We start from the raw sequence: 12103 nt of genomic DNA on the forward strand, positions 1-12103 counted from the left end.
GGTGGAGATGGCTCAACCAGGAATCGTTGAGACAGAGGGCCTTGCTCAGGATGAGGTAGTTTGGATTCTGACCGCTTCAAGCCAGCCCTGCGATATACGGCGAGGCAGGACGCGATCAAACAGAGAATCAGGAGTGGATAGTAACCGTGGTTCATATTATTGTTAAGTAGTTGATGAAGTCGAGTGGCAGTCGAGCGGACATATCCAATCCATGGTCAAAAGGTCAGCCCCAACGCCTCTTCTCTTGTGTCCATCAGCTCGCAGAATACTCCTGATACAGTACTCAGAAACATCCACCACAACTGTACCAGAAGCCTTCTCAATCCGTTGAACGAAGGACCAACGTTGCTCACTCGGATCCGCATGTTCGAATCCTCCTTCCTTGGAGCTGTACCGTCGTCAAGGGTTATCAAGGGGTCCCAGGAATGGCGCCATCACTGATTTCCGAGCGTGAATCCAATCTTCATGCAAGAATCAACGTCCGTTCCGCTACCGAAAGCAGTGTATGTATGCGCTCTTCTTCACCTTGCTCTCGGGATATGCTCGTAAAGGCTGCTGTTGCCATTCTCTCCCCGTAACCTATCTTGGCTCCATCAGCTTCTCTCATCTATCCATACGGCCGCAGTAGTACCACATGAGCTAGGCAACTGACAAATGATGCCCATGAAATATTCGGCTTTTGACACTATTTGGGCTATACGTGGCCTCGGGCTGAGAATGAATCCGGCTTGTTGCACGTTGTCGTGCGTAACTGTCTTATGCTCTATTCGCTGCTTTTCACATGCACCAACAACTTACTTATCCACATCTCGCATCCTTCTGCAGATTGGCTTCGCTTTTGACCCTGACAAAGACACGAACGCCATGTTTGAGGGAGCAACTCAGACCGAGATCTTCCGTCCAAGGTTTCTCGTCAGCCGCATGCAGGCTTTCAAAGTGTTGCAACAGTCGCACCGTGACGTAGGATGCTTGGTTTATGGCGAACTGTTGACCGAGACAGATTCTTGGGCCTCCATTGAATGGTAGATAACCCCAGCCAGGACGAAGGCTGCGGTTGATCCATCGTTCCGGGATAAAGTCCTCTGCATCCTCCCCGAAGATGTCCCTTCTTCGATGCATCGAGAAGATCTGATAGCCGACCTGAGTGCCTTTGGGAACGCCTAGAGGCTGTGTACCATCCGGTCCACCACCTCTTGGCAAGGTTGTGTCCCGCACAGCAGTACGAGAGTTGCGAGGAACCGGCGGATACAGTCTCAGGCATTCATTGATGCACGCCTTGAGATATGGCATGGATCTGAGCTGTTCCAGAGTCGGCAGTCCACAATTGACATCGACTGTTTCGGACACCTCCATTTTCAGCCGCTCGCAAATGTTCGGATTCCTAGACAAGACGAAGAACATGCTGCTAAGCAGACTTGCTGTCGTATCTCGTCCTGCGAGTAGGATGTTCAGCAGATTACCTGAAATAGCATCGAAGTCTGTCGTGGTTTCAGCCAGCCTGGACGCAAAGGTATAGGCAGGAGCTGGAAGATCATCGAGATTCGAAGCAGAACGATCATTCTTGGCTTCCATAGCTCTCGTAACGAACGGGGTCACGAATTCTCTCATGACTGCCTTGTCTTCGATTTCTTGCTTGGAGCGCGGCACCAAGTCTGAAAGACGACCGAGAGCAAAGTAGCGCAACATGGCTTCCTGCGAGCGTCGAAAGGCTGTGGCGAATGACTTTCCTTGCTCGATGTTTTTTCCTTTTAGGAGGGATTTCGATTGGCCAAGGAGAAACTCGCTCGCGATGTCGATGGTCAGATGTAGAAAGAGTTCTTGAAGATCGACTTTGGCTTCCCTATCCCTGGGAAGGCCCACGAGGAGATTGACGACGTGCTCTTCAAACCTAGCCAAACCACTCAAGTCGTCGGTTCGGAAGCAAGGTCTCACGAGCTGTCTTGAGCGCTGCCATGCCTCGCCGTCGGCGGTGAAGATGCCATGTCCGATAAAAGGCTCAAAATGCTCCGCCCTTTCATTACCAAGAGCAAAGTCACTGAATTGGGTTGACAGCACCGCTTTGATGTTTTCGGGATCAATTGTGAGGATCTTCTCGGTCCCTAGCTGGTAGAATGTAAACGTGTGTCCGGTTTCCTTGAAGCGTGACCAAGCCAGCTGAAGATATGAGCCGGATTGTAAATGTGGATAAGACCGGTAGAGCATTCGAAACCCAAGCCTTGTCCATTGTGGCAATCTGGATGGCTTGGAGGTATTCCCGCAGCATCCCAGGGCCAAGAGCAGGGCAACACAAGACCAGGCCAGCAGGTAGATGATCATATCGGCTGTGACTGTAGGAGCCATTGCTCGTGAAGTGTAGGCGACGGCGACTAACGTTGATGTGCAGGAGTCCTTGATATCGGCTTACAGCCCTTGGCAGTGGAAGACGGGATGTCGGAAAACGGGCGCAAATAAGCTGGACCACTGCATCGACCGGTCCCGAGCGACAGATGTGGCAACCACCAACAGATTCTTCAGGCAAGGCTGAGATATCGGTCAAGGTCGTAAGCCTCGCATTCTGCACCGGATCTGGAGCTGCGGTGCCTCTCAACACAAAAGTTGACAAGCGCAGAAAATGCGAATACGTCACCAACAGTGGGTCACAAATCACTGTTGCCGCTCCTTATCATGAGCTGATCCTCAAATCTCGGTGATGAGCCGTCTGGTGTTGATGCGAAGTCTTCGTGTGCATCTCATACCGACATTGTTGCCTCGAACAAGTTCACACATTCCCTTACGCCGGTCAACCTCCCGTTTGTTTGTTCGTCATGGACAACAGCAAGGAGATCACAGCCACCAGCACGACAGCGTCCACTGCGACGGTGGAGCCATCGCCGCCCTCATGGCTTGAGGCTCAAGAGAAAACCGGCCCCGAGGGGAATAACGAGTTCCGACCGCATGTTGAATGGAAGTCAGATCCTCGAAATCCAGTCAACTTCTCCATGACTAGGAAATGGGCTATCTGCGTCATGAAGTCTTGGCTGACGCTGTGTGTCTCTTTCGCAAGCAGTGTATACTCGGCAGCCATATTCGTGACGGCAGAAAGGTTCCACGTCAGTGATGTGGTCATGATCTTGGGGGTCTCCCTGTACGTGCTGGGCTATGCTTTTGGTAGGTGACACAAGCCAACATCGATCCGCTGCCTGCTTAACCTTGTTCGTAGGTCCGCTGATCTGGGCACCTCTTGGTGATGCATTTGGGAGAACGAGGCCAATGTGGGCAGCGATGCTGTGTTTCTGTATCTTTCAGATCCCTGTCGGAGTGGCACAGAATGTACAGACGATTCTGATCAGTCGCTTCCTTGCTGGGACATTTGGATCGGCTATGTTTGCACTGCCTGCAGGTATGTTCATTTCAGACATGCCCTTCGACCCGTCCTGACAAAAAGTCCAGGCATAGCTGTCGACATTCTGGATCCAGCAACTCGACGCTTGTCCACCATCCTTTTCCTAGGCAACGTGTTCTTTGGCCCAGCCTTGGGTCCCGTTGTCGGCGCCTTCATCACCGAATCGCATCTTGGCTGGCGATGGACAGCGTGGATTGTCCTCATCGTGACTGGCCCTTCAGTGGCACTTGCGTACTTCGTGATTCCCGAGACCTACCAGCCGGTGCTGAAAAAGAGACACACTCGCAAGCTGCTTGGCTCTGCCGATTCTGTCAACCAGGAAGTCACCAGTTCGCAGCCTCAAGCACTCACCTTCAACGACTTCATGGCCAAATACATGAAGACCCCTTTACACATGCTCGCAGTGGAGCCCATTCTGGCAATTCTAACTGTATATCTTTCGCTTGTGTACGGCATACTGTACCTGACGCTCGAGGCATTTCCGATATCTTTTCAGGTAGAACGTGGCTGGTCCGCTGGCGTGGCATCTCTACCATTTCTCGGATTGCTTGGAGGCTTCATCATAGCCTGTCTGCTTCTGGTATACTCGCCCACTCTCATGAAGCTATTGCGAATACCCAAACGGGGGCCGGAGGATCAGCTCATACCAATGATGCTCGGTGCTATTCTGCTTCCAGTCGGGCTCTTCTGGTTTTCGGGTACTTGTTCACCACACATCAACCCTGCTCCGCAAATCATCTCCACAGTACCGATGGGTATTGGCATACTTTTGATCTTCGCTCCTGGACTGGGATATATTATCGAGACATCTTCTCTTGGCCAACGCAGCACTGTCGGCGAACTCGTTCGTGAGGTCCTGGTTTGGGTTTGCTTTTCCCCTCTTCGCACCAGCGATGTATCGCAACTTGGGTACGCCTTGGGCGACAAGGCTGCTCGGCTTCCTTACCGTTGTTTTGATGCCGTTTCCATTCATATTTCGCTGGTATGGGATGAAAGTGCGTGGAAACAGTCGATATGCTTTCAGATACCCTGGACAGGGCGATGCACCATCGAGAAAGCCATAGATCAAGAGAAATGTATTCTGTACAATGCCATACCATAATCCTCATGGGCCTTGAGATGCAGTTGAAGATCTTTTGATGGTATTCTTTCGATGGTGAGCCAAGCGACAAATTCGTGGACGAGCCGCTAGCCTATGTGGATCACCCAGCCTCGTTCAATCTTCCGAAGGAACCCGGCAATCCGATCACGTGTTGCTGCTTACGTTGGCAAATCGCCATCTTTGTTGACCGTTTGGGGATCGACACGGGCGCGGAACCTTTATGAGCGCAGGTAACGAGCAAGATTGGCCGCAGCAGGTATGACAACCACTACAAAACGCACGCCCCGGGCTTGCGAGCGCTGCAGACAGACACGCAGACGCTGCGAGCCGCCGTATCCATGCCGACAATGCTTGCAGGCGGGCGTGGCGTGTGATGTGCGCGACAAGGCCAGGCCGCAACGCCGCCAGCAACAGCGTCCTGCATCAGCGAAACAAGGCCGAAGGCAGGCTGCGCCGAGTGCAGATGGTGAACCGCCCTTGCCACAGAGATTGACTGGGTTTAAATCGTCTGGACGGCGACCAGTGCAAGGCGATCCGTATGAGATTCTTAGTGGGCTTGTTGAAGATCTGTTACGGAGTCGGGAGGGTATGAAAATCATCAGCACATATTGCTGGATGACTCCGACCATGAATGGCTGACACCGCTGGCTGTAGGCTACGCTTTAAACTGCGCACTCGTTGAACCGCCTTCGTGCAGACCTGGCGGCGGAATAGCAACCGGTTCAGCTTCACTCCTCGCGCAGGCTGATGCCAACGCTCCACCACCTTTGAGCCTGGCTCCGACCTGGAGTCTATTGAAGTCATTCCGAAAGTTCATGGGTTTTCAAGATACTAGGCTGGTCGACATAGACGGTATACATGCCACGATTCGTGCTTACCAGGAATATCTGCGGAGCTTGACGCCTTCTAATGCCTCCGGAATCGTCACGACTCATAGACTTCCCTGCGACTGCATCGGACTGGTATTCGCCGCTCTTGCGCTAGGAGCAGTGGCCAGCGGCGAATTTGGACAAGGACGATTCTACTTTGGCATTTCCACCGAGCTGGTCAAGCACTTTGTAGGTCAGCCGACTCTTGACCTTTGCCTTACATACTTCCTGCAACATGTCTTTGCACTGCGTTTAGGGACGTCAAACTACGCCCAGGGGATTATGGCACAAGCAGTGCAGATCGCCAACGGGCTTGGACTGCACGAAAATTCCCACGGGCTCCAAGGTCTGCAGCTGTACTTGCTGATATACATGGCCGACCAGTAAGTCATCCATATTGGACATGCATATGCTACTGATGACATGTGGAGGTACTGCTCTCTAACGCACAATACCGAGCCGATCATACACACTTCCAAGCTCGACGAGAACCTCTTCGTTCCTCTCAGCACAGCAGAGCCGCAGCTTCGCACCCTCGTAGATCTCATCACCATCAATGGCTATCTTATCGAACATTCCTTTCGCCATGGTCCTCCCGAAGAGGGCCAGATTGTCGAACTCGAGTCGAAAATCAGCGATTCCTGCTCGAGGCAAATGACCCCGGCGCGACCGATGTCTGGCTCTTTCAGGACGGCGTATGAGCCGCTTGCCCGAATTCACATGATGTGGTGAGCCTCACCCGCCATCTTGAATGATCCATATTTTGCTTACAGATGATACCAGCTGCCGAATGAGACTTCGTGCACCAGGCCTGTCCCAGCAGGCGTCCTGGCTGCCGTCGATGTGTGTGTGCTTGCATGCCGCTCAAAGTGTGCTGGCCACGTACCTTGGGCTCTACCAGCCAGTCCTGCGCATGCTCTCAAGACGACAGGGTGGAGAGGACTACGATCCCGAAACGCTCTCATCTCCTGTTGCATCTCAACTCGCTGTGACTTGGAGACAAGTTCGCAGGATCATGCTATCGGCGTTCGTCGTTATCTTCGCCTACTGGCATGGCGAGATGGTTCATGCCGAAGCATCTCGTTTCATGGCAATGGCACGTTTACTATTGGAATACCCTCGCTGGAGGTGGGGAGAGAAGCTTCATGAAGCGGTGCAAACCATCGTCGACATCTCTGGTCTCGCGGAATTCAACCTCCACAAACACATGCAGGCGTTGCTACCGGGTTCGAGCGAGGAGTTCCTGGAAACACTCAGTCACCCTCAGCAAGCAGTCGCAGGAAACACCAGCATTGGTGACATCTCGTGCGCAGACATCGAGGCTTTTCTTGCGACTGGGCCTTGGCCTGCGGTATTCGAGCCTGGCTCTGCTGATGGAATTGCCGGGTCTGGCATGGGGACCATTGAGGATCAGACCCTCTTCGGTCTGTGGGGCAATGTGGAGTTCTCTGAGATACCCGCCACGTGGCCTGGAGACGTATGAGTCCTTCCGAAGCTCCGGTAATGAAGCTGCAAATGTTGTGCAGCAATGAGCTGATTAGTGGCGAGGTGATGAGGCTGCTCTTGGTTAACCCTCAGATTTTGGTGTTGACTCCTACCAACTCCGGGGCACATTCCTAACCCAGCAATCGATCCCGAGGTTCAGATAGTTCCAGACTGTGAGCTTTCGATGCCTTCGAGATCTCTTATGGGCGAGCCCGTGGACCGTGGCCGATCTTGCTCATCAAACTTCTGAGCTACCAGAGGGCTATATCCGCCTTTCTACATCCGCCTTCCTACATCCGCACCGTTGCAACGTCATTGACCGTCGTCACTTGAGGAGGCAAGAAATAAAGCGCCTTCATCGCTGCTGTATGCTTAATGTCTTGAGCATCAGGTCGGCTACTCCAGTTGAAGAAACATACCGAAACCACCAGTTCGCAACGAGCAGCACAACCATAGCGATGCCTTCTACGCACGGAGCTCTGGTCGTCTTTGGATCTGGCCCCGGAGTTGGTCGCAGCGTTGCAGCTGTGTTCGCAGAGCGAGGATATGAGAAGGTCATTGTCATGTCCAGAAATGCCGAACGCCTCAAACAAGACGCCGATGTCGTACGTTCCGCGAATTTGAAGACCGGCGTGGATGAGATTTCAGTCGACATTGGAAACCCGGAGCAGGTTCAAGAAAGCCTCAAGAAAGTAGACGCTGCGCTGGGGGACACGCCGCTGGAGACTGTTTTGTTTAACGCAGCCCGGACTGCTCCGAGCAAATTCTTTGATTTCTCCCCGCAAGAACTGGAGACTGACCTTAAAGTATGGTTGATGGATATTTCACTGTATGAGCAAGAGGTCACTGACATTTGTGCCGCAACAGATCGCCATCATCGGATTGTATGCTGTTGCCCAATGGGCTGTGCCAAAGCTTGAAGAGTCTGCCGCTTCCGGGGACAAGACACCTGCTTTGTTGACGACGAGCGGAATGCTGGCCAAAGATCCCTTCCCAGCGATGTTTTCACTGGCTTCATGTAAAGCGGGTCAATACAGCCTGGTCCATTCTCTCCACAAGGAGTTCGAGCCCAAGGGCGTGCATGTTGGCATAATCATCATCGGTGGAAGTGTCTCTGATGACTCGAAGGTCACCAATGCGAGGAATATCGCAGAGGAAATTTGGAACATGTCGAGAGTAGAGCAGAAGAAGGGTCATCTGGAGCTAATGTTGTCGGATCCAGCCTACGAAGAACATATCAAGACCAGGGAGAAGCGAAAGTGAAAGGCAGAAGTCATACAAGAAAGGGTATATGTAGCCAACTCTTATTGTAACCTGAATATGCATCGGAAGCGGTTGTCGGATTCCTGAAGATTATCGGCAACCAGGGACAGCACGGCGTGAACAGGCGGCTGTTTTGCTCCTTTCTGCGAGGGACCAAGATTGGAGTTGCGTTACACTTTGACACCAACTTATCATCATCAAATGTCTGTCAAATGCTCTCCACTAAGCTTGTATTATCAAAGTCTATGGGCTGTCCGGGATTTTTCCTCCGCGTGATGTGCAGCAGCAATACGCTTCAGATCTTCTGTCTTCTTCGTTACAGATGTGGTGAATGAACGCACTACGTCTTCCTTCAGATTGGCCATGACCCTATCGATCTTGTAGGAGTCTCTACTGCCTGGAAAGATTGGCAGGTCTGATCCCATGGGTGAGAGTAAGAGCTGACCGTACTCGAGAGGTGTCTTGCTGAGGAGCGGCAGCGGCTGCAGTGTTTTCAAGAAGCCGAGTGCTGTAGCTCCTTGGAGTTCACGCGGTGGCAGCTTCTCGGTCCTGTTGTGCTTTAGGTCTGGGAAGTTATCTGTTTTGTAGTATTTCACGATTGACATGGCCGTGCCAGTCAGTGATGGGCTGAGGAGATATCCACCGCCTTCATTCATGCGTCGGAGAAGAGTCGCTTGAATGGCCAGGGCGCCGTAGTACCCAGTCGTGTAGTCGTTGATGACTTGCCCAGGCGGCCAGACTGGGGTGCTCAGTCCACCGCCACACAGCGCCATCATGCCAGAAGACGCTGAGCCTTGCATGTCAAAGCCGGGTTTGGTTGCCCATGGACCACTCTCACCGTACAGGCGGACGTGTGAGACGATCAGGCTGGGATTCGCTTGGTGCAGGTCCTCATCAGTGAAACCAAACTTACTCAACGCTCCGCCGCGGTACGAGTCGACCCATACATCTGCGTCGCGAACGAGCTCCCACATATGTTCCCGATCACTGCTCTTGTTTAGATCCAGCCTTGAGGATGCGCAGCCCAGGTTCGCATAGGTATACACGAACGGGTGCTCGTAGCCATGAGTGTACATTATTTGCAAGACAGAAGCCCCGTACTCAGCCAGAGTTCTCCCAGAACTGGGTCCTGCAATGGCATGTGTGAGGCACAGGAGTTTTATGCCTTCGAGAGGACGTTTCGGATTGGGAGAAAGTGGTTTCGGTGGTGCAGAGGTGACCTTCTTAACTGGCACAATCGGAAGTCTTGATAGATGCTGTCCTTGCTCGGTATTGTTCCATGTCTCCTCGCTCTGTACGAGTGCGAATGGCATACCGGCCTTTTCTGCCGCTTCTTCGAGATCTGGTCCGATCAGCAAAGCCTTGTCTTGATGATATTGAACTGATACTGACCTGCAGCCTTCCACGTGCGAATTGCAGCTGCAACATCAACTTGATTGACAGAGCACTGGAGGAAAGTGCTCCAGCGATATACCAGGTCAACATAAACTGCAGAAGGTATAGCGTGTCGTCCGTCTGCAGTTTGATAAATCGAGAAAAGAAAGGGGTTGCCAGCTATCAGATCTAGTGTGATTTCCTGCATTATGGAGTTTCAGCATACAATCTCAATGGTTCGAGGACGTTGATCACCTGTCCATTGATTGTGGGCGTCATGCCAATGTCTGGGTCGAGATAGTTGTGAGATCTTTGCAGCTCAATGGCGATGGTTTGAGGATCTCCTCCGCGGGCCTCGAAGATCTGCGTCGCTACGATTGCATTTGCCAGTGACGGAACGGCCCCTATCAGTGACATGTTGATATGCTGGGACTTGGTCTGCTCGATGTTTGGAAGTGCTCCTCGAAGCTCAACAGTGGACCTTCCATTGGCCCTGGATACTCCAAAATCGTTTAGTATAGTGTCCAGGATTTCGAGAGTGATACGGTGGGAGGTCGCTGCCTCTGAATCTTGCTTCTCGCTCGACATGGTTGTTACAGGTGCTGGAATGTGACGAGCACCCTAAGCAGGCGTTCGATTGCTATAATACCAGACATGAGGCAGTCGTCAAGCGGATATAGAGCACCGGATGTACAAACCACAGTCCGGTGCTCTCCATATCCGCTGCACGTCACCGGCAGGTCCACCGAAACTTCACCGCGGTCTTTTCACGAGACTGGTCTCGGGCATGACGAGAATATGGGTTGTTTCGATGCGTTCTCTCCAGTTTCCCGACCAAAGTCGAAAGCTTTGAGTTCTTGTCAACACCACAACGAGAGCTAGAAGCTGGCGATGCAGGATGACGTGGCCTTGGATACTGTAGTCCTCACGCACGAGGCATTACAGCTGCACAAGGCTTCCGGGATATGAACAAAACTAACTGTGCTCGGGAGGATCTCGCAGCAGAACGCACACCACGCCTCTGGTGGAACATGCCCTCGCCGGCCCGTTAACGTTGTGAGAAAGAGGAATGTCGAAACCAAAGCTGAAGAGCATCTCCCAACCCGCATTGCCCTCCCTTCCTCACGTGGAACCTGTGAAGTTGAGCAAGCTACAGAGGCAACGGCAAATCGATCTGACCTCTTTGTTCAATGGATGCATGGAGTAAGATTGGTTTCCACTCCTCAGTTACAACGACAGGCCTCCCACTTTTGGGTGCCGATTCATGCCAGCTCGGCTTCTATGACGGCCTCTTTGGACGCCAGGCTGTGATAGATTCCTTAGATGCGGAAGCCGCAAAACTCTATCAAGTCGCTCCACGCCTTTTCCGAGCGCTCTTCGCCGGACACGAGAGCCATCATCGTGAGATCGAGGCTCGTCTGGTCGGATGTTGCTCCACTTGGAGGCAAGACTACTTCGTTGACGACCAGCCGACTGTGCCCTTGAGCAAAAGCTGGCTTCAAGTTCAAGAGGATCTCTCGTGCCTTATCTTCTGGCCTACACTCTCGAAATTAGCAAGCAGGTCCTGGCTGACCGAAGAACTACATACCAGTCGTGCAGTACTCGGTGGATGTAGTAGATGCGAGCGCCTTTGAAACAGTCAGCCGGTGTCTGCGAAGAATGGTTCACGTCGGCTGTTAGACCTTTGATCGGCTGTTCTGTGAAGAAGTCATGGGTCATGGGAAGGACGCCTTCGCAGCGGAGATAGGGAACCGTCTTGATCACGGCTTCCTAGTCTTGCAAGATAATTCGCCTAGAGGCCTTAGGAAACCGCTAGACGAATATCTGTATATCTCGCCTCTCTACTCCGCCTATTTACGTTAGCTATTATACCTATAGGAGTACGCCTACGAATTTTACTAACGTCGACGACTAAAGTATATTCTAGATTACTACTTAAGAAAATAGTCTCGATAGGATAGATATCGGTCTAGAACCTAGGCTAAAATATAATACCGTTTATAAGATCCTAGAACGTCTATTACTCTCGAGGTCGTTTAGCTAGCTACTTAAAGTATATTTTACTATATCTAATAATACGCTACTAATTACTATTTTAATAAGATTCCTATTAATAAATCTAGATCCTATCGAGGTTAATACTAAAAAGTATTATTTCTATATACTATTATATTACTTAGGTTATAATACTTTATATCTCTAAAGAACGTAAATAGGCTAGTAAAAGCGAGTTACGATCCGTCTCTAATAAAGTCGATATAAGTAAATACTTAAAGTTAGATTATTATAGTACTAAGCCGTATTAAGCTCTAGATATTAGTATCTAGTTTATAGATAAAGTTTATAGCTATAAAGTATTTTAGTATTCTTTTTAAATTTATAGTATTACTACTACTAGTAAGATTATCTATAGTTATTATAGTTCTTACGCGCTAGGAACCGTATATAGCTTAGTAACTAAGTACTACGTAACTCGGCCGCCTCGACTACTTAGTCGAGACCTATACTCTAACTAAGTAGTAGAGTAAATAGAGTAACTAAGTATACTAAGTATATTCTATACGTAGCTTCGAGGTTAGAGGTTAGAAACGTATTTTAATTCTTTTTTTAAAAAAAACAGTATATCTT

At 51.0% G+C, this 12103-nt stretch overlaps 5 protein-coding genes across 5 annotated transcripts; 2 read left to right on the forward strand and 3 right to left on the reverse strand.

Annotated features, from left to right (window-relative positions):
- Window positions 1–798: 798 nt before the first annotated feature.
- Window positions 799–2202, reverse strand: M409DRAFT_62362 (uncharacterized protein; the record flags this gene model as incomplete). The annotated part of the gene is made up of 1 exon (XM_033815136.1): window positions 799–2202. The coding sequence occupies one exon, from the start codon at window positions 2200–2202 to the stop codon at window positions 799–801; it is 1404 nt and encodes a 467-aa protein (XP_033675175.1).
- Window positions 2203–2978: 776 nt separating this feature from the next.
- M409DRAFT_62363 (uncharacterized protein) lies at window positions 2979–4446 on the forward strand (the record flags this gene model as incomplete). The annotated part of the gene is made up of 4 exons (XM_033815137.1): window positions 2979–3147; window positions 3200–3379; window positions 3430–4137; window positions 4211–4446. 4 exons carry the CDS (start codon window positions 2979–2981, stop codon window positions 4444–4446), a joined length of 1293 nt encoding a protein of 430 aa, XP_033675176.1.
- A 2850-nt stretch (window positions 4447–7296) lies between these two features.
- M409DRAFT_16551 (uncharacterized protein) lies at window positions 7297–8101 on the forward strand (the record flags this gene model as incomplete). The annotated part of the gene is made up of 2 exons (XM_033803665.1): window positions 7297–7644; window positions 7706–8101. 2 exons carry the CDS (start codon window positions 7297–7299, stop codon window positions 8099–8101), a joined length of 744 nt encoding a protein of 247 aa, XP_033675177.1.
- Window positions 8102–8337: 236 nt separating this feature from the next.
- On the reverse strand, window positions 8338–10063 carry M409DRAFT_16552 (uncharacterized protein; the record flags this gene model as incomplete). The annotated part of the gene is made up of 3 exons (XM_033803666.1): window positions 8338–9443; window positions 9494–9677; window positions 9731–10063. 3 exons carry the CDS (start codon window positions 10061–10063, stop codon window positions 8338–8340), a joined length of 1623 nt encoding a protein of 540 aa, XP_033675178.1.
- Window positions 10064–10794: 731 nt separating this feature from the next.
- M409DRAFT_49147 (uncharacterized protein) lies at window positions 10795–11194 on the reverse strand (the record flags this gene model as incomplete). Its single annotated transcript, XM_033811160.1, has 2 exons — window positions 10795–11011; window positions 11064–11194. The coding sequence occupies 2 exons, from the start codon at window positions 11192–11194 to the stop codon at window positions 10795–10797; spliced, it is 348 nt and encodes a 115-aa protein (XP_033675179.1).
- Between the last annotated feature and the right edge of the window lie 909 nt (window positions 11195–12103).

This window comes from Zasmidium cellare (assembly GCF_010093935.1).
Source record: "Zasmidium cellare ATCC 36951 unplaced genomic scaffold M409scaffold_1, whole genome shotgun sequence".
NCBI lineage: Eukaryota > Fungi > Ascomycota > Dothideomycetes > Mycosphaerellales > Mycosphaerellaceae > Zasmidium > Zasmidium cellare.